General features: G+C 44.7%; 1 protein-coding gene across 7 annotated transcripts in view; it reads left to right on the top strand.

Annotated features, from left to right (window-relative positions):
- LOC126295267 (probable ATP-dependent RNA helicase DDX60) overlaps nt 1-27,987 on the top strand; it is a 241,222-nt gene that overhangs the window by 183,710 nt on the left and 29,525 nt on the right. For all 7 annotated transcript variants that reach the window (XM_049987695.1, XM_049987692.1, XM_049987690.1 and 4 more), the window contains 2 exons: nt 8,600-8,890; nt 27,569-27,725. In XM_049987695.1, the coding sequence (XP_049843652.1) occupies nt 8,600-8,890; nt 27,569-27,725 (448 nt within the window). The remainder of the gene's footprint in view (nt 1-8,599; nt 8,891-27,568; nt 27,726-27,987) is intronic.

Raw genomic sequence — 27,987 nt, 5'->3', positions numbered from 1 at the left:
TTATGTGCCAACTAGTGCTTATTTCTGTAATATAATGACAAAATGAAAATGTGTCAAGAAACCACTGCCAGTAAATATTAGGTAAACTGATAACTACATCAAGTATTGCGACAAATTCGAGCTCGCTTTAAGGGACCACGATGAAAGAAAAAAATCCAAGAACCCAGTAATTTTTTGATGTCTAGTTGACCAGATGACAGAACTGGACAGTGTCTTGAAATGGTACATTAAAAAGTCAGAAAACTGTGTTTTTTAGGTCTGCCGAAAACTCTTCAAAATGAACTCTTGGAAGCAATTTCTGAGGTATTTATGAATCACATCAGGAATAAACAGTTGAAGATAAATTTCCTTGCAGTTCAAGTTGGTGAAACCAGTGGCTGTGTAAATCTGTCACAACTGGTCAATTTCCTTTGTATATTGCAGATGATGCAACAGCAACTGTTCAAAGCAACCTAGAGAATATGAACGTAAATGAAACACCTGAAAAACAGACATCTCAGTGTTGCTACAATGCTCCCGATACAGTGGCCGCAAAGTGGAGTTCAAATAAGAATTAAAAGAGGTTTACTTCATTCATTGTTATTCGTATCAGTTAAATTTAATTGCTGATTGTTGTGTGACAGGCAATAAGCAAGTGTGGGTCTTCTTCCCCCATTTGGAAGGGATTCTACCTTTTTTTCTAGTGCCCTACACACAGCCATTCTTGACGAGATAGTGAAGAAGTGTCTCCTTACCTGTCCTCTGGCCAGTGAAAGCAATTTCAAATTGCAGAGCATAACCACAATATACAAATAACAAAAGGAAACTATTGAGTACATGGAAAAAATTATTGCTGGCGATACTAATCGTTACAGGACAATAAACAGGGCCACGAGAGCGAAGGATTTCTTGCAAGACGAAGATTTACTCTTGTGATTACATTTTTTTAGTGTCGTGGCTCACTGTGATGTTCTGTTTGGTCGACTTAACAAAGGAACATTGATGCACTGAAAATGGTTAAATATATATCTCACTTTGCAGCTTCAGTCCAGCATGTTAAGTCCTCACTTAACACTGACAATCAGTGCGAAAAGGCAGAACAAACTGCGAAACGGGGCATTTAAATGAATCGAGAATGGTGGCTGCATCTTGCCTCAGATTAGTGATTGATTCAGTTTTAACGGTCACTTGTCAGTTTGTCAGTTGCAAAGCTGTTTGCACCACTATCTTTTCCTAGAATGAGCTGTTACTTTGCTTAAAATACAGCCTTCAGAGTTATGTCATGAACTGAATGTATTGCACAGCCGAAAGGATTTTATGAAAGTGTCAGATGCTTTTTGCCTTTTTTTAATTTTCTTTGTAAAAACAATTTGACAGAAGCTTTTCTGAAGGTGTAAAGCCTTTGCAGATAATAGTAATATCCCTGATGATAACCAGAGATGCAGTATGCTGCTTTTCTACATTAAAGTTGGTGGAACATTCAAGTGTAATACTGTGAATGAGGAAGATGGTGCACTTACAATGTGTTTTCTTGAAAAAGATCTGTAGCTGTACAATCAGCCTTTATCTATAAACAATTGAATTAAGATAAGCAAAAGTGTCCCCCCACCCCAAACACACTGATATGTAGAATAGCACGAGGTCTAGGTTAGTTCCGATCGATAAATGTCACAGACTTCCCCAATGTGGAAACCGTGAGCCACACCTGTACTATAGCAACAGTTTTCTATCAAATAGGTTTTGAGAGTTTTTTTGAAAATATTTTTATTGCTTCTCTCTCTCAAGCTTGAAGCAAGTTTTTCTATAGGTTTTGGCCTTGCATATGATGACTTTGTTTTATATTCATAGTATCATATATGGGTTCATGGAAAATATTCTGTTTGCTTGTGTCATGGTTGTGTTGTGTCTTGTTATCTTGAGTGTTCGAAACTTATTTGAATTCTGTTCAGCACAGGAGTTTGTATGGGTATACACTGGGTAGTGTTCATATCAGTAGCTTTACATGCTGGCCTACATGGTTCTCTCCATTTAAGGTTGGCTATCATTCTTATTGCCCTTCGAACATACAATTAATATTGTGTTTAGAGGTGCCTCACCATAAAACTATGCTGTAAATTAATGTTGAATGAATTAGTGCATTAGTATATCATTTTCATAATAATTGTGTCTTTTAGGTAGCTAAGCTTGTGCAGCACATTTAGGTTTTGAACTGAGCTTTCCAATTAAGCATTTTTCTGTGTGCTTATCCCAATTTTCACTTTGACCAATTAATTATTATTGCCAGGAATGTAGTGTATTTGGAGTTTTCTGTAATGTGCTCATCTATGCAAATGTTGGTATCTTCACTCTGAAGACCTTTTGGTTTGATATTCGGAGAAGTATTTTATTAATGATGTTATGCAAATTTCATTCAGTAAATCTTTGAATAGCATTGTTTACTTCTATGTTGGCTGTAATTTCTAGATTTTTTGCTTCTTTATCCATGAACAACAGAGTCATGTCGTCAACATTAGTCAATATACAGGGTGTTTCAAAAATGACTGGTATATTTGAAACGGCAATAAAAACTAAACGAGCAGCGATAGAAATACACCGTTTGTTGCAATATGCTTGGGACAACAGTACATTTTCAGGCGGACAAACTTTCGAAATTACAGTAGTTACAATTTTCACCAACAGATGGCGCTGCAAGTGATGTGAAAGATATAGAAGACAACGCAGTCTGTGGGTGCGCCATTCTGTACGTCGTCTTTCTGCTGTAAGCGTGTGCTGTTCACAACGTGCAAGTGTGCTGTGGACAACATGGTTTATTCCTTAGAACAGAGGATTTTTCTGGTGTTGGAATTCCACCGCCGAGAACACAGTGTTGTTGCAACAAGATGAAGTTTTCAATGGAGGTTTAATGTAACCAAAGGACCAAAAAGCGATACAATAAAGGATCTGTTTGAAAAATTTCAACGGACTGGGAGCGTGATGGATGAATGTGCTGGAAAGGTAGGGCAACCGCGTACGGCAACCACAGAGGGCAACGCGCAGCTAGTGCAGCAGGTGATCCACCAGCTGCCTCGGGTTCCTGTTTGCCGTGTTGCAGCTGCGGTCCAAATGACGCCAACGTCCATGTATCATCTCATGCGCCAGAGTTTACACCTCTATCCATACAAAATTCAAACACGGCAACCCCTCAGCGCCGCTACCACTGATGCACAAGAGACATTCGCTAACGATATAGTGCACAGGATTGATGACAGCGATATGCATGTGGGCAGCATTTGGTTTACTGACGAAGCTTATTTTTACCTGGATGGCTTCGTCAATAAACAGAACTGGCGCATATGGGGAACCGAAAAGCCCCATGTTGCAGTCCCATCGTCCCTGCATCCTCAAAAAGTACTGGTCTGGGCCGCCATTTCTTCCAAAGGAATCATTGACCCATTTTTTCAGATCCGAAACAATTACTGCATCACACTATCTGAACATTCTTTGTGAATTTGTGGCTGTACAAACTGCCTTAGTCGACACTGCGAACACCTCGTGGTTTATGCAAGATGGTGCCCGGCCACATTGCACAGCCGATGTCTTTAATTTCCTGAATGAATATTTCGATGATCGTGTGATTGCTTTGGGCTATCTGAAACATACAGGAGGCGCCGTAGATTGGCCTCCCTATTCGCCAGATATGAACCCCTGTGACTTCTTTCTGTGGGGACACTTGAAAGACCAGGTGTACCGCCAGAATCCAGAAACAATTGAACAGCTGAAGCAGTACATCTCTTCTGCATGTGAAGCCATTCCGCCAGACACGTTGTCAAAGGTTTCGGGTAATTTCATTCAGAGACTAGGCCATATTATTGCTACGCATGGTGGATATGTGGAAAATATCGTACTATAGAGTTTTCCAGACCGCGGCGCCATCTGTTGTTGACAATTGTAACTACTGTAATTTCGAAAGTTTGCCTGAAAATGTACTGTTGTCCCAAGCATATTGCAACAAACAGTGTATTTCTATCGCTGCTCGTTTAGTTTGTATTGCCGTTTCAAATATACCGGTCATTTTTGAAACACCCTGTATTAGCATAATTAATCATGTTTGGAATGTGATTTGCATATGAAATAAAAAGCAATTAGCAAATAATTGATCCCTGTGGCAAAGAGAAGTTTAAAGCTGGCGCGGATAAGTTTCAAGTTATTGCTTCAGATCTTATTTTCTGTCTTGTCATTTTTGTGATTTCTGTATATTGTCACCCTGTTTGTTATGTCTCCTACAGATATCCAGATATCTTTGATATAACTGGCAGCAGAGCTATAGGTCTAATTTCCTGATTTGTATTTGTGTGTGTGTGTGTGTGTGTGTCTATAGTGGTTTTATTGATGCTGTCTTTAAGCAATTTGTAAAATACCTTCCAGGAATTATGTATGGATTAGTTGCATAAGAGCTTTCTTTAGCTCCTGCATTGTTTTTCCTTATTATCTTCTTCTGTCTCTGGAAACAGTGGTATAGTTTTTCATGGTGGCTAATAAATGTTTTCCATGTGTTATTGTTTTTATTATTTGTTTTTTCTTTTAGTTTTTGGTTATTAAAGAGATTTATAATACTACTCTGTTTCGCTACAATTTTTTGCTGATCATAAATTGTATTTTGCTTTGTTCCATATAGTGGCGATGCTCTGAGTTGTAGATAGGTACATCTACATCTACATGATTACTCTGCAATTCACATTTAAGTGCTTGGCAGAGGGTTCATCGAACCACAATCATACTATCTCTCTACCATTCCACTCCCGAACTGCGCGCGGGAAAAACAAACACCTAAACCTCTCTGTTCGAGCTCTGATTTCTCTTATTTTATTTTCATGATCATTCCTACCTATGTAGGTTGGCCTCAACAAAATATTTTCGCATTCGGAAGACAAAGTTGGTGACTGAAATTTCGTAAATAGATCTCGCCGCAACGAAAAACGTCTTTGCTTCAATGACTTCCATCCCAACTCGCGTATCGTATCTGCCACTCTCTCCTCCCTGTTACATGATAATACAAAACGATCTGCCCTTTTTTGCACCCTTTCGATGTCCTCTGTCAATCCCACCTGGTAAGGATCCCACACCACACAGCAATATTCTAACAGAGGACGAACGAGTGTAGTGTGAGCTGCCTCTTTAGTGGACTTGTTGCGTCTTCTAAGTGTCCTGCCAATGAAACACAACCTTTGGCTCGCCTTCCCGACAATATTATCTATGTGGTCCTTCCAACTGAAGTTGTTCGTAATTTTAACACCCAGGTACTTAGTTTAATTGACAGCCTTGAGAATTGTACTATTTATCGAGTAATCGAATTCCAACGGATTTCTTTTGGAACTCATGTGGATCATCTCACACTTTTCGTTATTTAGCGTCAACTGCCACCTGACACACCATGCAGCAATCTTTTCTAAATCGCTTTGCAGCTGATACTGGTCTTCGGATGACCTTACTAGACGGTAAATTACAGCATCATCTGCGAACAGTCTAAGAGAACTGCTCAGATTGTCACCCAGGTCATTTGTATAGATCAGGAACAGTAGAGGTCCCAGGACGCTTCCCTGGGGAACACCTGATATCACTTCAGTTTTACTCGATGATTTGCCGTCTATTACTACGAACTGCAACCTTCCTGACAGGAAATCACGAATCCAGTCGCACAGCTGAGACGATACCCCATAGGCACGCAGCTTGATTAGAAGTCGCTTGTGAGGAACGGTGTCAAAAGCTTTCCGGAAATCTAGAAATACGGAATCAACTTGAGATCCCCTGTCGATAGCAGCCATTTCTTCGTGCGAATAAAGAGCTAGCTGCGTTGCACAAGAACGATGTTTTCTGAAACCGTGCTGATTGCATATCAATAGATGGTTCCCTTTGAGGTGATTCATAATGTTTGAATACAGTATATGCTCCAAAACCCTACTGCAAACCGACATCAACGCTATAGGTCAGTAGTTCGATGGATTACTGTTACTACCCTTCTTAAACACTGGTGCGACCTCCTGCGCAATTTTCCAATCTGTAGGTACAGATCTTTCGGTGAGCGAGCGGTTGTATATGAGTGCTAAGTAGGGAGCTATAGTATCAGCGTAATCTGAAAGGAACCTAATCAGTATACAATCTGGACCTGAAGACTTGCCAGTATCAAGCGATTTGAGTTGCTTCGCAACCCCTAAGGTATCTACTTCTAAGAAACTCATGCTAGCAGATGTTCATGTTTCAAATTCTGGAATATTCCATTCATCTTCTCTGGTGAAGGAATTTCGGAAAAGTGCGTTCAATAACTCCGCTTTAGTGGCAGAGTCGTCGGTAACAGTACCATCGGCACTGCACAGCAAAGGTATTGACTGCGGCACTGCAGAGCGAAGGTATTGACTGCGTCTTGCCGCTTGTGTACTTTACATACGACCAGAATTTCTTCAGATTTTTACCAAATTTCGAGACAATGTTTCGTTGTGGAACCTATTAAAGGCATCTCGCATTGAAGTCCGTGCCAAATTTTGTGCGTCTGTAAATTTTAGCCAATCTTCGGGATTTCATGTTCTTCTGAAAATTGCATGCTTTTTCCGTTGCCTCTGCAACAGCATTCGGACCTGTTTTGTGTACCATGGGGGATCAGTTCCATCTCTTACCAATTTATGAGCTATGTATCTCTCAATTGCTGTTGCTACTGTATCTTTGAATTTGAGCCACATCTCGTCTACATTTGCATAGTCTGTTGGGAAGGAATGGAGATTGTTTCTTAGGAAGGCTTCTAGTGACACTTTATCCTATTTTTTAAATAAAATTATTTTGCGTTTGTTTCTGGTGGATTTGGAAGAAATGGTATTGAGCTTAGCTACAACGACCTTGTGATCACTAATCCCTGTATCAGTCATGATGCTCTCTATTAGCTCTGGATTGTTTGTGGCTAAGAGGTCAAATGTGTTTTGGCAACCATTTACAATTCGCGTGGGTTCATGGACTAACTGCTCGAAATAACTTTCAGAGAAAGCATTTAGGACAATCTCAGAAGATGTTTTCTGCCTACCACCGGTTTTGAACAAGTATTTTTGCCCACATATCGAGGGGAGGTTGAAGTCCCAACCAACTATAACCGTATGAGTGGGGTATTTATTTGTTACGAGACTCAAATTTTCTCTGAACTGTTCAGCAACTATATCATCGGAGTCTGGGGGTCGGTAGGAGCCAATTATTAACTTAGTTTGGCTGTTAAGTATAACCTCCACCCATACCAATTTGCACGGAGTATCTACTTCAACTTCACTACAAGATAAACCACTACTGACACACACAAACACTCCACCACCAATTCTGCCTAATCTATCTTTCCTGAACACCGCCTGAGACTACGTAAAAATTTCTGCAGAACTTATTTGAGGCTTTAGCCAGCTTTCTGTACCTATAACAATTTCAGCTTCTGTGCTTTCTATTTGCACTTGAAGCTCAGGGACTTTCCCAGCCCAACTACAACAATTTACAACTACAATTCCGACTGTACCCTGATCCCAGCACGTCCTGTATTTGCCATGCACCCTTTGAGATTGCAGCCCACCCCGTACTTTCCCGAGGCCTTCTAACCTAAAAAAACGCCCAGTCCACGCCACACAGCCTCCACTACCCGTGTAGCTGCCAGCTGAGTGTAGTGAACTCCTGACCTATTCAGCGCAACCCGAAACCTCACCACCCTATCGCACAAGTCGAGGAATCTGCAGCCAACACGGTCGCGAAACTGTCTGAGACTCTGATTCAGACCCTCCACCCGGCTCTGCACCAAAGGTCCGCAGTCGGTTCTGTCAGCGATACTGCAGATGGTGAGCTCTGCCTTCATCTCGTAAACAAGACTGGCAGCCTTCACCAAATCAGATAGCCACTGGAATCCACAGAGAATTGCCTCAGATCCAAAGCGACACACGTCATTAGTGCCGACATGTGCCACCACCTGCAGCTGGCTGCACCCTGTGCTCTTCATGGCATCCGGAAGGACCCTTTCCACCGCAGGAATGACTCCACCCAGAATGCACACGGAGTGCACACTGGATTTCTTCTCCTTTTTAGCCGCCATATTCCTAAGGGGCCCCATTAGCGCACATTGGAGCTCCCAACTACCACACTGCTTTTCAGCGAATTTTGGGACAGCCTTTTCACTTTTAATCAGTCCCTCAGATATAAACATTGAGTACACAAAGTGATACTTATTGTTTCTTATTGCTGTTTCCTTGATAATGCACAGACGGGAACAAGTAGCAAAACTTCTTGGAACCATAGCAAAGTTCATTGCTTATTTAAAATTTTGTCAAGAGGAAATACATTGTTTGAAAGCATAACGTCATTTTCATTCTTTTTTGAGTCTATTGAACACTCAATGCCTCAAAAATCTAGGGAGAGGTTACCTTTACCCCATTCACTGTTGTGTTCCATCCAGGACTTTCCAGTTAGGAAAAAGTCTGTTTTCCACTGCGTAAAAAAAATTGTTGTTCAGTTATTTCTCGAAATAATTGTAATAGTTGATCTAACCTTATCTGTGTAGCACACTATTTTAATTTTAGATAAAGTTTGTCTTTTTTCTTGACTTTTGTGACTTTGCTCATGTTTACTGTTCCAGAAACTACTGGATGATAATGGCAGACCACAGCACCTTTGTTCAGGGATAGTGACACATTTACATTACCACGAGCCAGGCAATCTTGTTTTTGCATACCTGTTACGGAGTGGAGTTTTACACAGTATGTGTGTTACTGAAGAAGATGGTAAAATATCAAAGGAAACACAGCTAAATGTTGTACTCCTGATGGCTCACCTCTTCACTCGTAAACGTTTACATCCTGCAATGCTTAATAATAAGTACTGCAATTCTGTAGTGAAACTAAAAGAGTTGCCAGCTGATGTTGTTAAGGTACAGTATTTTTACTCCGAATGAAACACTAGCTTTTTATCTATGACTTATACGAGGGGGGACCCAAAAATAACCGGAATTTCTTTCTAGAAAGCATATACTTTATTGTTTTCAAATACAACCTTACTCTCCTTCGAAGTACTCTCCATTAACATTAATAAACTTGTCCAAATATTCGTTCCAGTGTTAGAAGCGCCTTTTAAATTCGTCCTCTTTGATACCTGCTAGCACTTTCATGACATTGCGTTTTACATCTTCCACATCCGCAAAACGCTTCCCTCACAAGTCTCTTTTCATCCTCGGGAATAGGAAGAAGTCCAAGGGTGCTAAATCCGGTGAATAGGGTGCGTGGGTCAAGGTAGTCATCTTGGTCGAGGCCAAAAACTGGCGAATGCTGAGAGCTGTGTGCGCGGGAGCGTTGTGATGCAGGAACCACACGCCAGAATCCCACAAATCCAAACATTTTCGGGACAAACTTCTGCGAAGCCATTTCATAACCTCCAAATAGAATTGTTGGTTTTAATGTCTGGTTTTCAGGGACAAATTCAGAGTGTATGATCCCTTTGATGTCAAAAAAACAGACCAATATTGTTTTCACATTCGATTTCACTTGTCAGGCTTTTTTTGCTCGAGGTGAGCCAGGTGACTTCCATTGTGATGACTGTTGTTTACTTTCTGGATCGTACCCATTGCACCATGACCCATCACCTGTAATGATTTTGTTGAAAAAATGTGGATCATCTTTGAACGTGTCCTTCATTTTGAGACAGGCTCGAACGTGACGATCCCTTTGAACTCCGGTAAGAAGCTTCATCACGAATTTTGCTGCCACTCTTCACATCCCCAAATCGATGGTCAAGTTGCACCGAATTGAGCTCCAGGACAACCCGGACAAGTTCTCGAGTCGGTCGATCGGCCCGCGTCGATCTCCACTGATGAGATCACGGATTTTGTCGATGTCGTCTTCGCTTCGAGCAGTCGAAGGTCGACCAAAACGGAGCTGATCTTCAACAACCATTTCTCCCTTTTTAAATCGAGAAAACCATTTTTACACTTGCATTTTACTAAGAGCACGGTCTTTGTAGGCTGACTGAATCATCGCAACAGTTTCTGCTGTGTTCTTCTCGAGCAAGAAACAAAACTTCACTGCCGCACGTTGTTCGTAAGAACTAGCCATTTCCTCATGTTACGTCTGCACTGTACACACACTCAAAGAACTGCCAAAGAAACCACACTTCTCACTGTTGAGTGACGCTACGTGGCAGAATGACTCAGCAGAGCTCCTACTGCAACCCTCTGGTGGCGCAACCTGCTACTACAAGTACAATATGTACAGCCTTACGATTCCGGTTATTGTTGGGTCCCCTCTCGTAAGTTGCAGATGAGATTGCACCATATTGAAATTTACTCTGTGCTGCTTTTAATATTCAAACAAACTGAAATTGAAGTCGTAACAAATCTTTAAACAGTGAGCTTAACGAAAATTTAGAGAAATTGTAATGAACTGATTGTCAACATAAATTTCAAACTGGAGAGAAGGAAAGCATCAATAAATCATTTAGTTTCCAAAATGAAACAGAAGTCATTAAACCAGTAGTATGTCAAAATTTTACATCACTGCAGAAATTGATAATACAGCCTCATTTATAATTTCTGGAGGATAAAGCTCAGTTCCTATTTATTCCTATGTACTGGCACATACTCTCTTTTTTCAGAATGAGATTTCCACTCTGCAGCGCAATGTGCACTGATATGAAACTTTCCTGGCAGATTAAAACTGTGTGTCCGACCGAGACTCGAACTCGGGACCTTTGCCTTTCGCGGACAAGTGCTCTACCAGCTGAGCTACCCAAGCACGACTCACGCCCCGTCCTCGCAGCTTTACTTCTGCCAGTACCTCGTCTCCTACATTCCCAACTTCACAGAGGCTCTCCTGCGAACCTTGCAGAACTAGCACTCCTGAAAGAAAGACATGTCTTAGCCACAGCCAGGGGGATGTTTCCAGTTTCACAGAAGAGCTTCTGTAAAGTTTGGAAGGTAGGAGACGAGGTACTGGCAGAAGTAAAGCTGTGAGGACGGGGCGTGAGTCGTGCTTGGGTAGCTCAGCTGGTAGAGCACTTGCCCACGAAAGGCAAAGGTCTCGAGTTCGAGACTCAGCCTGGCACACAGTTTTAATCTGTCAGGAAAGTTTCATTCTCCATTTTTTTTTCCACCCATGAACCTACAGTTTCTGTAGTGCAGATTATGTATGAAAGAGGTAGCTACTGTAATGAAATGAAGGACACCAGCCATTATTGTCAGTGTTTGTATCATATGCAGCCACTGTTAACGCCATTAGAAAAAAATGTATATAAGGTGTTAAAAAAGTGTTGACATTTTTGGGGTGTGATAGTACTCATCAAAAAAAGAAGAGAAATCCAATAAATGTGGATTCAGAAACGTATTCTTTCTATTGAAGACTTATTTATAGCAAACATTGAAAGACTTTTGATGCTCATTTGAGTGTAGTTGTTGCAGTGGTGCTCCACCAACAGAATTTTTTGATTTCTTTCTATATCGTAGGATTGCTGGTACATATTACTCTGAGCATTTAGTAGTCTACAATCAGTTGTTTTGGGTAGAGTTACATGGTATTAAAGTTGCAGAAAAGCACGAATGGGCCATAGCAAATTCCGGCAATGGTGTGGTGCACAAAGACAGAGGCCAGAAAAATGCAGTGGCAGTGCAAGCTGAGCCACTGTAAAGCTCGGGCACATTTTTCCAGAGTCTATTATTGCAAGCCACTAACCACACGAGTTGAGCCCAGTGCAAGCTCCTCACTAACACGTATGGAACTTTGTTTGGTCTCTACATTTGTTTTCGTGTTCCTTACAGTGCATCCACGAAGTATGTTGCATCCCGCAATCACGGTGAAACTTCATTTGTTTGCAGACACGTATCCATTGTTCTCCCACAGTCACGTGATCGGTCGATGCACGTGTCACCGAAGAGAGTATTCCTTCGGGACAGTGTTCGAATGTAACTACTGTACGAACACAATTACTGCCATCACCAGTTAATAGATATTGCTAACATTTCTTTTGTCAATTGTTCATTTACTCTTGTGTGTAGAATAAATACATTTATAGCAAATGTGCACTTTTATCAACTCTCAACGCCACACCATTACTGTAGCCCGTGTCCCTCAACATAATGAGTCGGTGTGGCAGTAAAGCTGAACCACTGCACGATTGACACGTAAGCAGCGAAACTGTGCCTTCCCACTCCACTGGTGACACCAGTATTACGTGTGTGCTAATGTGACAAATTTTCATCGGTGTGAGTGATGGTGAACTGTTGCCAGTCTAGCACCTAGGTGATCAGTGGCCCGTATTCACAGCGACGGACTTTCATCGGTGTGAGTGGTACGGAAATGTGAGCAGTCTAGCACTTACGTCCTCGTATACAAACTGCAATCTGTGGTCAGACACACTGTCGAGATCTGGGTGCTAAAGCGAGACGACGGCCCCGGAGAAACTACGAAACACGATCGTCGAAAGCCGATAGTTGAGGTGCTAGTGTGCAAACAGAGCCCGAAGAGTGAGCTGCACGCACTACCGGCAGTTGTAGACTTTGTCGACCTGGAGCCAGGTCAGAAACTTCCACGTACAGACCCGACCGTATAGTTCACCCGAGCGAAGGAGGTTTCCGTGAGCGACAGCAGCAAACTCGGACACTGCACGAGCCGGACAGGTGAAGACTACGTGGCCGAAGTGCGGGACACAATCACTGCCATACTGACGCGAGTCTTCTTATAAGGAACTGAAGGAGGAGTAAATCTGACGAACTTCACTGTTGCCGACACTACGGGTGTACGGAGAGGAACGTGGCGAGAGGAAGCCACCTCGATTCCTCCGCCGCCTGCGAAGCTTCTGCCGGCCCGACGCGGTCCCGGACTTGGAGGTGCACACGGTCTGTGTGCACAGCCACCCGGCACCAGCGCGAGCTCTCATTACGACACGGACAGAAATGTGGCGACACGTCTTCTGCGACCACCGTCTCGGACACTGACTTCCACCGATCTAGTCCAGAATCGGTCCCCACAAGTGTCGGCACTGTGCGAGCAGGTCGACCAGTTGGTGGTCACACGGACAGAGGGGAGAAGGCACCGATTCAGCTACTGGCATTCCAGTTCGTGCAACCCCCAATGTGGCACCGGCTGTTCTGCCAGCCACCCGCCACGCCGGAACAGCCACTGGACGGCTTTTGCTGCATTGTGCCTCATCGTGCCTGCTCTGACAACAGAGCGACTAAGTACTGGCTCCACTGCCTGCACCCGAATGCGAGCTGCTGCCGGGCGTAGATGCGCCCGACTAAAGTGCGATATTCGGGTTTCTCCTTGCAGTGGAATGGGCCCGCAGTGTGTGGGACTATATTCAGTGTGGCCGATGTCGAGGAGTGGATCCGGGGTGCAGATTTCCTCGGCCTGTTACAACTTACTAGCTGATATTGCAAATGGCCAGCCGATTGATTCTACAAGTCTGGAGACAGTGAAACAGTGGTGGCAGGCCCCTTTCTTCAGTGTAAAACCCTCGCCCTCGGGCTGTAAGCGGACGCACTGGACACATTTCTGGAGCTCGCTCACCCACCTGGTGTGCCGGGGGATGCCAAACGTCTGGCAGTTCACCTCGTCGTGACTGCGCACGGCCCACTCACTTCGTGCCGTCCACGTCAACTCGCGCCCGGACGACACCGTAGCGAAGGCCTAATTCGAGGCTGTGATGTGCGAGGCGTTGTTTGATCGTCGTGAAGTCCGTGGTCCTCCTTCAAATTTATTATTGTGGTGACCACAGTGCACTGTCTTCTTCGTCTGATTCAGCCAAATCAGTTGGCATTCGTAGCGTTCGCCAAACTCTTCTGCATCTTCCTACGATTCTGCTTCACCTCCTTCTTTTTTTTTTTTTTTTTAAAATATCCAACGTCTTCTTCCCAATCAGCCAATTCGTCCGGAATATCAAACAAGACGTCTGCGCATTCATCATATATAATCTTATTGTCTCTTTCGTCCGCCATGATGAAAGGGCACCTAAACAAAACACCGACAGAATGCAAAAGATACTAACTTGCTGTCACCGGCCACTGCGAGATATTATACTCACGACACCATTCTGGTGTCGCCGGCCACTGAGCGATGCTGTGCAGACGACACCACTGTGGTGTCACCGGATGGCATCGTGTTAATACGTGGATGCCCCTTCATAACACATTGGAAGCGGTCCACCTACACTTGCTGCCCTAGCTGAAACTCCCCTCTCCCTTCCTCCCTCTTGGGGTTTTAATCCCCCTCACCTCTTTTGGGGCAGTACTTTCTTATCTAGTGGGGGTCTTCTCATAGAGCAGTTTCTTGTGGACCACAACTCGTGCTTATGGTACTTTGTGTCACTTTGATCTTTTGCTCACTTCCCCTCGCCTTCTCCCTTCATTACACTGTTGTCCACATGATGTCCTCTGCAATAGATAGGACTTCCCATTGATTCTCTCATTCCCGCCCCATCTCCAGATGGCCAGGTTACCCCACCGGGCTTTCTGTAATGCTGACGGTCCTGTATATACTTCCTAGGCCGTGTTTACCTAATCTTCGTAAGGTTTTATGGATGAAGTTATCCACGACGTATTCAGTACGATTATTCGTGCCGACACCCGACGTCTGACCGTAGTTCCCCCATTCCCATTTCTCGGGCCTTCTTTTTGACAGTGAGCTTACTCGGTTGCTCCACATCTGCCTTCCGAATATTGGCCGTTTCCATAAACTCAGTGTCCTTTGCTTCCTTGCCCACACACCCTGCGGTGTGGATCGTTCAGCTCTTCCTTGTCTTTGTCTGGCCTTAATTCTCTCTCATCTGGCCAAGGGTTGTCAAGTTTTTGGCTGAGTTGACACTTCCAATCAGCTCCTCTCGGACCTGTTCCACCACCGTACAATCCATTTGGCCGCCGATGCCTTTCGCAGTAGCTCTGTCGATAGTCTTCCGGTTGACACTGTGATCCCTTCCCTCTCAGTTCGGCAGTCCCAGCTTCTGTTTTCGTATGCTATTGCTGTGTGTTCTTTCTCTGCTGACACTTATTATTCTATTCTTTTTATGGCTTTGTGTTGTCATGTGCCCACTGCTGGCCCTCGGGTGGGTTTTCTGGCTGCTATTTCCATCTTCCCTTTTTGTCCAGTTCCGTACATTTTCCGTCAGCAAGCCCTACCGGTTAGTTCCTCGTCTCCAGATTCAGATGGATCTCTTCCGAGGCCCAAAGCCTCCGTTGCTCTGATGGTGTTCCATTATTTTTCCACAGACTGTTACTGGAGTTGTGGCATGCTATTGTTCTTTACACCACTGGCTCTAAATCTGCCAATCACACGGATATGCCTTCACATCTTCTATTACCGTGGAGCACCGTCTCTTGCCTGCCATTTGTGAGGTGTATACTGTGGAATTGATGTGTATTTACCAGGCACTCTGCTGTATTAAACAATCTTCCATCACGAGAGGTTTATCGTATATGGCTCAATGAGCAGCTTTCAGTCTATTGCCTGGTGGTTTTCCTGCCACCCCTTGGTCTCTGTTATCCGTGACTATCTTGCCAAGCACGACAATGCTGCTTGTTCAGTTGATTTCCTTTGGGGGTTCCTGGAGGAGGGGGGGTGGGGCGGGGGAGCCATCTACCCTCCATTCTCCGTGACTTCTCCAGGGATGGATTTGCAGCTTCACATCAAATTCCTTTTCACCCAGTTGTGGGCCTACTCTTGGGTCTAATAAACTTCGTGTGATTAAGGGGTTCCCGCCATGTGGCATTCTTCCTTCCACCTCTCTCAGCTGGGATTTACCATCCTCTGCTGTCTTTGTTTTGGCCACGACGCGTCAGCCCATGGGTTTTAACACTATAAGGCCCCCCCACCTGTAGTTGTGGGTCCCCGCCTCAGAGTGGTCCATATATTGCTGCACTGACCCCCACCTTTTGTCCGTTCACATTAAATTCACCCCTCTCCTTGTCACAGGTGTTAATGGACAAACCTTGCACGGTTATGCCTGTCCTCAGTTTTTTCACAAAAGTGGTTTACCGAGCGAGGTGGCGCAGTGGTTAGTACACTGGACTCGCATTCGGGAGAACGACAGTTCAATCCCTTCTCCGGCCATCCTGATTTAGGTTTTCCGTGATTTCCCTACATCGTTTCAGGTAAATGCCGGGATGGTTCCTTCGAAAGGGCACGGCCGATTTCCTTCCCAATCCTTTGCTACCCCGAGCTTGCGTTCTGTCTCTAATGACCTGGGATGTTAAACACTAACCACCACCACCACCACCACCACCACCACCAGCACAAAAGTGGTTTGTCGTTTCAGATATAAGTACCTGAATTTTCTTCCAGAATTGGAGTCGCTGAGTTATTGGTATTGGCATTGGTTCGGCAGGCCCCCTGCCTTGCCCAAGTACCAGCCCCTAGTTTTGTCTGGTGTTTTGTGTCCCCTTTGCTCGTCTCTTCTTTCCTCGGTGTCGTTTCTGTTGTGTCGCCATCATAGAACGGCGTGCAGATAGGGATGGGTCGGCAGCAGTGCTGGCGCCCCCTTGCGCATAGCCCCTCTGGGGTGCCTCTGCTCTCGCCCCACCCCACCTCGTGTTCTTTACTCTTCCTGCCATTCCTTATGCCTGTGTGTTTGCCCATTTTGCTTTCCCTTTGACTGAACTGTGCCTGTTGTTCCTCCCTTAGTTTCCGCCACCTTGGAGTGTGGGAACTATGACTTCCCTGTTTATCCTCTCCCTCATCCCCCCGCCTCCCCCCTCAGTGAGAAGAAACCAACCGACCAGTCTGAAATTACTCTCCCACCAGGTACAGAATCTGAGCTCCCACGTCTTGTCTCTCCAGACACCTACCACCTCCTACATAACCACCGTCTGGTGTCAAGGGAGCACCCCTCTTGTGACTCAGACTGGAGCGACCGAGTCACATTTTCCAGCAGGACTCTAACTACTGTCCGTCATGCCCGGAAATGAGGAAATCCTAGCCGTCACCATCCCCACCCTTCCCACAGTAGTACTCTGCCTCGGACCAAACCTGCACGGTATCCGTATCCATTCCTACTCCTCCCCCGCTCCCAGCCCCCCAGCCCCTCGCCGACTCGTATCCCCGGATGCGAGACCTGTCCCGTACATCCTCCCACCACAAAATACTCCATTCTCGTCGCAGGCACCTCCCGTTCTGTAAAAGGCGGGACTATCTGTGAAAGTAGCGACGTGATCTACGAACCGAGCTGTAAACACTGTGTCGCTTTCAGTGTGGGCGTGACTAACGGGCCGTCTGCCCACGTGACGGGCACAGACGAACAGTGGCCGAGAGACGGCCGGACCGTCCAGTTGCCGAACGTGACGTGCTTCACTTCAGTGGCTGCTTCACGGCCTGTACTTTCTGGATCCTTCGTACCAGAACCAGCTTCTCTGAACTCTCCCTGTCCCTGACCTCCATCTACCTATGCTCCCACTCCAGCACCACACAGTCGGTGCCCTTCTCTACTTCTCTCCTTTTAGGCTCCCTTTCCCCAAAACCTCCTACTGCACCTAGCAGTCCTATCCAGTCCCCACCATCCGCCGTGTGCTGCCTCGACCGGCACATTATCCTCCGACCCGACCGTGCTGTTCCCACCCTTCCCGTCTCGTGCCACTTCCGTAGTCCGACCTCCCGCACCAGATTCCTGTTCCCGTCAAACACAGCTGCAGTCCAGGAGTCGTGCACACGTGTGCTGTGTTTGGGTGAATGCGTGTCTGTTGCACTTCAGAAGAAGGCATTTTGGCCCAGTCTGTTTGTTGTGCCCGTTTCCCACTCGATGTTTCCTCAATTCGGTGAATAGCAGTCTACTCTGCTACTGTCGTTATTACATCCCAGACTTCCCATTGCTCGATGCTACGAGGTATTGAGGTACACCGTGCACTGCCACGTCCTTCGACCCCTCGACAGTGCGTACGGCAACTGTTGAAACGTGGCTGTTGCATTTTGTAAATCGAGCAACATTTGCTGACACTGCTGATGACTACTGGGAACTGTTAATGCAGTCTTCGGTTGGCCCTTTCGCACTATTTCCAGTTTACGGTAATCACTTTTCAGATCTATAATGGACAACAATTTTTATGCTGTCGTAACTTGTGCTGTATCGCTATAATACACTCCTGAAATTGAAATAAGAACACCGTGAATTCATTGTCCCAGGAAGGGGAAACTTTATTGACACATTCCTGGGGTCAGATACATCACATGATCACACTGACAGAACCACAGGCACATAGACACAGGCAACAGAGCATGCACAATGTCGGCACTAGTACACTGTATATCAACCTTTCGCAGCAATGCAGGCTGCTATTCTCCCATGGAGATGATCGTAGAGATGCTGGATGTAGTCCTGTGGAACGGCTTGCCATGCCATTTCCACCTGGCACCTCAGTTGGACCAGCGTTCGTGCTGGACGTGCAGACCGCGTGAGACGACGCTTCATCCAGTCCCAAACATGCTCAATGGGGGACAGATCCGGAGATCTTGCTGGCCAGGGTAGTTGAATTACACCTTCTAGAGCACGTTGGGTGGCACGGGATACATGCGGACGTGCATTGTCCTGTTGGAACAGCAAGTTCCCTTGCCGGTCTAGGAATGGTAGAACGATGGGTTCGATGACGGTTTGGATGTACCGTGCACTATTCAGTGTCCCCTCGACGATCACCAGAGGTGTACGGCCAGTGTAGGAGATCGCTCCCCACACCATGATGCCGGGTGTTGGCCCTGTGTGCCTCGGTCGTATGCAGTCCTGGTTGTGGCGCTCACCTGCACGGCACCAAAACGTATACGACCATCATTGGCACCGAGGCAGAAGCGACTCTCATCGCTGAAGACGACACGTCTCCATTCGTCCCTCCATTCACGCCTGTCGCGACACCACTGGAGGCGGGCTGCACGATGTTGGGGCGTGAGCGGCAGACGGCCTAACGGTGTGCGGGACCGTAGCCCAGCTTCATGGAGACGGTTGCGAATGGTCCTCGCCGATACCCCAGGAGCAACAGTGTCCCTAATTTGCTGGGAAGTGGCGGTGCGGTCCCCTACGGCACTGCGTAGGATCCTACGGTCTTGGCATCGCTGCGGTCCGGTCCCAGGATCGATGTACTGTGGAGACCTCACGCCCCACGTGTTGAGCAATTCGGCGGTACGTCCACCCGGCCTCCCGCATGCCCACTATACGCCCTCGCTCAAAGTCCGTCAAATGCCCATATGGTTCACGTCCACGCTGTCGCGGCATGCTACCAGTGTTAAAGACTGCGATGGAGCTCCGTATGCCACGGCAAACTGGCTGACACTAACGGCAGCGGTGCACAAATGCTGCGCAGCTAGCGCCATTCGACGCCCAACACCGCGGTTCCTGGTGTGTCCGCTGTGCGGTGCGTGTGATCATTGCTTGTACAGCCCTCTCGCAGTGTCCGGAGCAAGTATGGTGGGTCTGACACACCGGTGTCAATGTTTTCTTTTTTCCATTTCCAGGAGTGTATTTAGTATTTGATATGCATATGTAATTGTTCTACTATTCGAGTGGTAATAATCTCGATAGAATCTAAACTTCCTTGGACAGTCACATGATTTTTTTGAGTACAACAATGACTGATTTTCCCCAAGGACTAGTACTTTGTTCTATTATGCCACTGTTCAGTTCCTGGATAATAAATCCTTCCATTATCGATTGTAAATGATGAGGTACTGTATAGAATTTACAGTTTGCTGGTGATTATCTCCAGTCAGTATCCTATGGTGTACGTATTATGGGGGTTGCCGGTAATGGACTGTGGGGATTAAATAAGGCCTCAATTTGTAACAATAGCTACCTTCTCCCATTAAATGTGCCACTTTTCCATGTAATGAAGCTGATTTATAGTTTAGGTCCACACTCGACCAGTTGAGATTTTCCTCATCCTAACTTCTAAATTGCCAACTAACAACCGTCTCACGTAATTGTCGCTGAAATTATCCACTCCGATGGGCACCAAACATTCACCATCCATTTCCAGAATGCCTACAACACTAGTGTGTGTGAAACGTTGTGATGCATCTAATTCATCATTTTCCTTTAATGATTCTACTACACACAATATGGAGATGGACAATTCCGTTCCCACGTTCACCCAAAGTAATTTCTCTGTGCTTGTGGCATTTATAATGTGTATTGAGTTTTAATGACCTTGTTCACAGTGTAATTGATTTTTCCTACGTTACAGGCAGTCGTGAGGCAGTGCGTCATTGGCAGCTTCCCCCAGTTGAAACAGTACCCCACAGTGTTCCACTGTACGGTGCCAAAAATCAATTTTTGTATGATGTTTATATAGGAAGTTCAACCCGAGGATTGCATAGTACCCTTCTCCTGTACGAGGCAAGACTTCTGTATTCCCTCAGAACATTCCTCCGACATGAAAACCTTATATCGCTGATCCTAGCAGACCTACCTCGACCTCATTCTGTACACCACCTAACCTGTCAAGAGGAGGGTTGAAGTGCCACTTACCCAAAAGGTGCAGACTTGCTGCAGACACATAAGCCCCCATGTATAACAGTACCCTACATACCATAAAATCTGATATTCGCGTTAAGCAACATTCTGCCTGTGCGTAAGTCCTTGTGGCATTGAAATTTACTGGGAACACCACCTGGTGGATTTGGAGTTCCTATTGATGTTGAACAATAGAATTCTTTGTCCTCACCGATTTTGCTACTTCTACAACCTGTTCACAGTGCTGAACCCCTTCACATTGTTTATATGTATGAGGGTTAGAACTTAAATAGCTGCAACTATTTATTCACAACAGGTACAAAAGAGTTACAAGTTTGCACCTGTTACTATCCTTCAAAGTAGTCACCAGAGTTGTGTAGAATGCATTACCAGTGATGTGGAAGGCATAGTATACCATTAGCAGAGCCTGTTCTGTTGACAAATCACTGACAATAGGTTCTACACAACGCTGGTGACAACTTTGAGGGATAGTAACAGGTGCAAACATGTAACTCTTTTGCATCGGTTGTTAATAAATAGTTGCCACTATTTAAGTTCCAACTCTCGTATATGTACACAATTGTGCAGCAATTCACAGTTAAGTATCTGGCAGAGGTGTCATCGAACCACCTTTAAGCTACTTCTCTACCGTTCCAACCTCAAACAGTTTTCAGGAATAACGAACACTGAAACCTTTCTATGCAAGCTCTCATTTCTCTCATTTTATTATGATGATCATTTCCCCCTACATAGATGGTTGCCTACAAAATATATTCACACTGTGAGGAGAAAGTTGCTGATTGAAATTTCATGAGAAGATTCTGCTGCAGTGATAATTTGTTTTAATGATTGCCACCTTAATTTGTGTATCATATCCACGGCACTCTGTCCCCTATTTTGCGATAATACAAAATGAGGTGCCCTTCTTTGCACTTTTTTGATGTCCTCTGTCAATCCCAACCTTATGAAGATCTGATGCACATCCTACAACGCACGTCAGTATTCCAGAAGAGGGCAGAAAAGCACAGTCTAACCAGTCTCTGTAGTAAACCTGCTACATTTTCTGAGTGTACTGCCAATAAATCACAATCTTTAGCTTGCATCCCATCAACATTATCTGTATGATCATTCCAGTTTAAGCTTTTGTACTTGCAATCCTTAAGTATTTAACTGATTTTATAGCCTTTACTTTTGTGTGATTCATCGTGTAACAGAAATCCAGCACATTCATTTTAGTGCTTCTGTGGATGACTTCACACTTTTCATGGTTTTGAGTCAATTGCCAGTTTTTGCACTATACAGATGTTATGTCTAAATCATCTTACATTTTTTTTTATCATCTGATGACATTACATGATGGTAAATGACAGCATCATCTGCAAACAACCTAAGAGGAGTGCTGAGATTGTCTGCCAAATCATTTATGTAGGTCTGTAACAACAAAGGGCTTATAACACTTCCTTGAGGAATGCCAGGTACTACTTCTGTTTTTGTCAATGACTTTCCATCAGTTATTACAAACTATGACCTTACGAAATCACGAATCCACGCACACAACTGAGATGACACTCCATCGACATGCATTTCAATTAGAACTCGCTTGTGAGGAACGGTACCAAAAGCTTTCTGGAAATCTATAAATATGAAATCAATTTGGTGTCTCCTGCCAATAGCACTCATTACTTTGTGAGAATAAAGAGCTAGCTATACTTAACAAGAATGGCATTTTCTGAATCCTTATTGACTATTTGTCAATAAATCATTTTATTTGAGGTGGTTCACAATGTTCAAGCACAGTGTATGTTCTAAGACCCTTCTGCAAATTGACATTAGTGATATGGGTCTGTAATTCAGTTGATTGCTCCTGTTTCTTTTCTTGGGTGTTGGTACGGCTTGTGCAACTTTCCAGTCTCCGGGTATGTATCTTCCTACGAGCAAGTGGCTGTAGATGATTGCTGAGCAGGAAGCTACAGTATCAGCTTACTCGAAACGAACCGAACTGATGTACAATCTGGATCGGAAGCCTTGCCTTTCTAAACTGTTTTAAGCTGCCGCGTAACACCGAGGATATCTACTTTCGAGTTACTAATGTTGGAAGTTGTTCTTGATTTAAATCCTGGAATATTCACTTTGTCTTCTTCTGTGAAGGAATTTCAGAAAACTGTGTTTAGTAATTGTGCTTTCATCATCACTATTATTTCTCAGTGGAGGTACTGATAACATCTGGCCTCTGGTGTACTTTACATACACCCACAATCTCTTTATGATTTCTGACAGATTTTGAGACAGAATTTGTTTATAGAACTATTGAAGGCACCGTACAGGACTAAATTTTGAGCTTCCGTAAAAATTTGCCAATCTTGGGAATTGTGCGTTCTTTTAAACAACATCATCTGGTCCGCGCTTACATAGTCAGATTGGAAGGATTGGAGACTGTCTCTTAGAAAGGCATCAAGTGAATTTGTATCCGCTTTTTGAAATAGATGTATTTTGTGTTTACTTTTGGTGGGTTTGGATGTTATGCTATTCAGTGAACCTACAACAACCATGTGGCCACTGATCCATGTATCTCTCACGATGCTCCTTATTTGGTCAGGATTATCTGCTGGTAAGAGATGGAGTATGTTTTCACAAGTGTGTACATTTCAGGTGTGCTCCTGAACTAGTTGTTCAAAATTATTTTCTGAGAAGTCATTGATTATGATTTCGGATGACATTTTATATCTACCACTAACTTTAAACACACATTTTTGCCAAAATATCAAGGGTAGATTTCAGTCACCACCAACTACGATTGTATCAGTGGGTACCTATTTGAAATGACATCAAAGTTTTCTTTGAACTGTTCAGCAACTGTATCATCTGTGTTGGGGGTGGGGGTTAGTAAAAGAAACTAATTATTAATTTACTCTGGTTGTCATACTAACTCACAGGAACTACCTGCTTCAATTTCACTACAGGGTAAACTAATACCGACAGCCAGAAACTCTCCACCACCAACTGTATTTAACCTATCCTTTCTGAACACTGTTAGGTCCTTTGTAAAAATTTTGCTGAGATTATTTCTGGGTTTAGCCAGCTTTCCATACCTATAACAATTTGAGATTCAGTGCTTTCTATTAGCACTTGGAGCTCCGGTTATTTTTTCGACACAGCTCTGACAGTTTACAACTACAATATTCATTGTTCCTGTGTTTACCCTCATTCTGTGTTCGACTGGCGCCCTTTGAAACTGAAGCCTTTTCTGCATGTTCCGGGACCTTCTAACTTACATCCACATCTACATCCATACTCCACAAGCCACCTGACGGTGTGTGGTGGAGGATACCCTGAGTACCTCTATCGGTTCTCCCTTCTATTCCAGTCTCGTATTGTACGTGGAAAGAAGGATTGTCGGTATGCTTCTGTGTGGGCTCTAATCTCTCTGATTTTATCCTCACGGTCTCTTCGCGAGACATACGTAGGACGTAGCAATAGACTGCTCGACTCCCCGGTGAAGGTATGTTCTCCAAAGTTCAACAAAAGCCCGTACCGAGCTACTGAGCGTCCCTCCTGCAGAGTCTTCCACTGGAGTTTATCTATCATCTCTGTAACGCTTTCGCGATTACTAAATGATCCTGTAACGAAGCGCGCTGCTCTCCGTTGGATCTTCTCTATCTCTTCTATCGACCCTATCTGGTGCGGATCCCACACTGCTGAGCAGTATTCAAGCAGTGGGCGAACAAGCGTACTGTAACCTACTTCCTTTGTTGTCAGATTGCATTTCCTTAGGATTCTTCCAGTGAATCTGTCTGGCATCTGCTTTACCGACGATCAACTTTATATGATCAATACATTTTAAATCACTCCTAATGCGTACTCCCAGATAATTTATGGAATTAACTGCTTCCAGTTGCTGACCTGCTATTTTGTAGCTGAATGATAAGGGATCTTTCTATGTATTCGCATCACATTACACTTGTCTACATTGAGATTCAATTGCCATTCCCTGCACCGTGCGTCAATTCGCTGCAGATCCTCCTGCATTTCAGTACAATTTTCCATTGTTGCAACCTCTCGATATACCACAGCATCATCTGCAAAAAGCCTCAGTGAACTTCCGATGTCATCCACAAGGTCATTTATGTATATTGTGAATAGCAACGGTCCTACGACACTCCCCTGCGGCACACCTGAAATCACTCTTACTTCGGAAGACTTCTCTCCATTGAGAATGACATGCTGCGTTCTGTTATCTAGGAACTCCTCAATCCAATCACACAATTGGTCTGATAGTCCATATACTCTTACTTTGTTCATTGAATGACTGTGGGGAACTGTATCGAACGTCTTGCGGAAGTCAAGAAACACGGCATCTACCTGGGAACCCGTGTCTAAGGCCCTGTGAGTCTCGTGGACGAATAGCACGAGCTGGGTTTCACATGACCGTCTTTTTCAAAACCCATGCTGATTCCTACAGAGTAGATTTCTAGTCTCCAGAAAAGTCATTATACTCGAACATAATACGTGTTCCAAAATTCTTCAACTGATCGACGTTAGAGATATGGGTCTATAGTTCTGCACATCTGTTCGACATCCCTTCTTGAAAATGGGGATGACCTGTGCCCTTTTCCAATCCTTTGGAACACTTCGCTCTTCTAGAGACCTACGGTACACCGCTGCAAGAAGGGGGGCAAGTTCCTTCGCGTACTCGGTCCCCTTCCTCCCATCTTCCCCACTACCTGTGTATGTGTGTGCAGTGGACTCCTGACTGTTTAGCAGAACCCAGAAACACACCACCCTACGCCACAAGTCAACGAATCTGCAACCTACACGGTCTCAGAACTGTCCGAGCCTGTAATGCACACCCTGCACTCGGCCCTGTACCGGAGGACCACAGTCGGGCTTGCAGACGGTGAGCACCACCTTCATAGCTGTGCCAAACCGGAGAGAATCTCTTCCGATCCAAAGCGACATGCACTGTTAGTACCGACACGAGCCACCACCTGTACTGGGCATTCGTGGCATCTGGAAGCACATCTGGAATTACTCCTCGTGGCATAAACACAGAATACACATTGGATCTTTCCCCTCTTTCACAGCCATATCCCAGTGGTGCCCCATTATACAACTGAAGTAATCCCACCCTCCGTGAATGCCCACACCGTACAGACTGGGGGATCCCTCTGGAACAGGGCTAGTGACTTCATCCGGCTCACGGATTAATCAGCCACAGTGCGCGTCCGAAACCAGTTTGTCAGGTGAGCTGACTGGTCCCTCCTAACGGTTCCACAGAATGTCTTTTGCTGCCGGCCACACCTCGAAACAAACTCCCTCTCGACCAGAGGTGAGGGATCGACCTCGGTGCAGGCGGTATCCGGGGCGGCCACAGTAGTGGGGCGACCGGGTGACACGCGGGTCACCCCGGACGTCCCTCGGATCCCCCCGTCCTGCCCTCTGCGGTGATGCCAGTTGGCAGGAGCCTCGAGCTGCCTGACTGAGCCGATACTGCCTGAAGCTGTGAGTGAAGGGTCACCATCTTGGCTCTCATCTGAACACAGTTCCTAACCTTACTACAGGTGACCTGACGAGTACACAGGCATGCACAAAATGTAGTAGTTGACACTAAAGAATACTGACAAAATGTAAAGGAAGTCGCTTTTTATGAGAAGCTGTGTCACTTGACAGTACTCAAATGTGCTGTTAGGAGAGTTGTCACTCGACTGGGGGTCCAACTACTACATGTGACTCTCGGAACACAAAAACAGATGAGTCGCATGATGCAAAACAGTGATTCTACGCACTACACAGTCAATAAAGCTGCGGAACTGTGAGCGATTAATAAACGCACACAAAATGTAAGAGTCGAAGCTTGAGAACACTGGCAAAATTTAAAATAAGTTGCTTCTTATGAGAGGTCGTATCAAGTCACATTTCTCGTAAATATAATCTTCTAATGAAATGAAACGAAATGAGCGTATGGCATTGTCACCCAGGAGGCACTACACGTATTTCAAGTCCTCTTTAGTTCACGCCTCTTCGGCAACTTGCGGGTCGTCGATGATGAAAATGATGATGGAGGACACAGAAACCCAGTCCCCTGCCAGGAGCCGAACCCGGGCCCCCTGCGCGATACGTGGAAACACTACCGCTAGCTACGGAGGGGGACTGTTAATCTTCAGACGGTTTGAAACTTGCCGGTTGATGGAAACTGTGGGCTGGGCCGAGACTCAAACCTAGGATCTTTGCCTTTCAAGGGCAAGTGCTCCGCCGACTGAGCTACCCAAGTGTGACTTGTGACTCCCCAACAGCTCTACTTGTGCCACTACTTCATCTCCTACCTCTCAAACTTCACAGAAATTCTCCCACATAACTTGCGGGACCAGGAATAAAGGGTGCTGCAGAGACAAGGATTAGCGACAGCCTGGAGCATTGTTTCCAGAACGAGTTTTTCACTCTGCAGCAAAGTTTGAGTCACTGTCAAACTTCCTGGCAAATTAAAACTACGTACTCGAAAGGCAGAGTGCCCAGGTTTGAGTCCCAGTTTGACAGACAGTTTTAATCCGTTGGCAAGATTTACATCAGCACACACTCTGCTGTAGAGTGAAATATTCATTCTGAATCAGATTGTTTGTAATCTATTGTCAAATGAAATGAACACCAGGATCGCAAAACTTGTGCCAGGTTATTGAATTGCTTTGCTAAGAAGTGCACCAGTTACACTGAATTTCGTAATTGTTATTATGTTCAGGGGCAGAAGCATATTAACGGCTACAATGTCAGAAACTGCAGTTTACTTGTGAAACTGGCTGTTTAGTCAATGACAGTAACTATATGTACATAATGTAGCAGTTGTGGCATTTGAAAGAGAGAGCTGTTTACATCCCACCAAATCAAGACAAGAAGGGAATTTGATGTACTGCAAAGGCTACAGAAACTTAAAATCACATACATTTACTTGGTGCTGCTGTCTTGTTCTGAGAGGAACAAGCTTGCAATTGTAAAAATTGTTCTACTGCATTATTTTTCTGGCTTCACAGTTTCTGGTATTTGCTTGTAATAATACTTCATATCTGTCATCAGATACGTAATTGATCTACTTTGTTTCCTATACTATGTATAGTATGTTAGAAGTTATCTTCTATGTGTGACAATGTATTTTCAGGTTATCGAGCAATATAACTCTGAAGTTAAATTCTTATTTGACCACTACTTTCGGTGTGTCGCTGAAGAATGTTCGAGGACTATGGGAGAGGACCGAGTTCTCCCAATTTCGCAGTTGAGTATTGAACCAGAAACTTCATGCATGGAAGATACAAGAGGTAAATTATTATTATTATTATTATTATTATTATTATTTACATTATTTACATTTTATGGCCTTAATTGGACCACTCTTGACAACTTTATAATAGAATTTTCCAGTTTTCTGTCAGTCCAGTACTTCTTCATTCTCTCAGATCTTATCCTTCTTTATTTGTCAGAAATTACCTTTCCTATTGTCTGTTTGTTGATTCTCGTTTGCAGTCTGGTTTGTTTGTGAGTTTCCTGGTTTTGTCAGTTTTGTTTCTTAGGTCTTCCAAT

This window comes from Schistocerca gregaria, chromosome 11, assembly GCF_023897955.1.
Source record: "Schistocerca gregaria isolate iqSchGreg1 chromosome 11, iqSchGreg1.2, whole genome shotgun sequence".
Classification (NCBI taxonomy): Eukaryota; Metazoa; Arthropoda; class Insecta; order Orthoptera; family Acrididae; genus Schistocerca; species Schistocerca gregaria.
The sequence above is the reverse complement of the archived record's forward strand: the minus strand, read 5'-3'. Positions and strand labels throughout refer to the sequence as shown.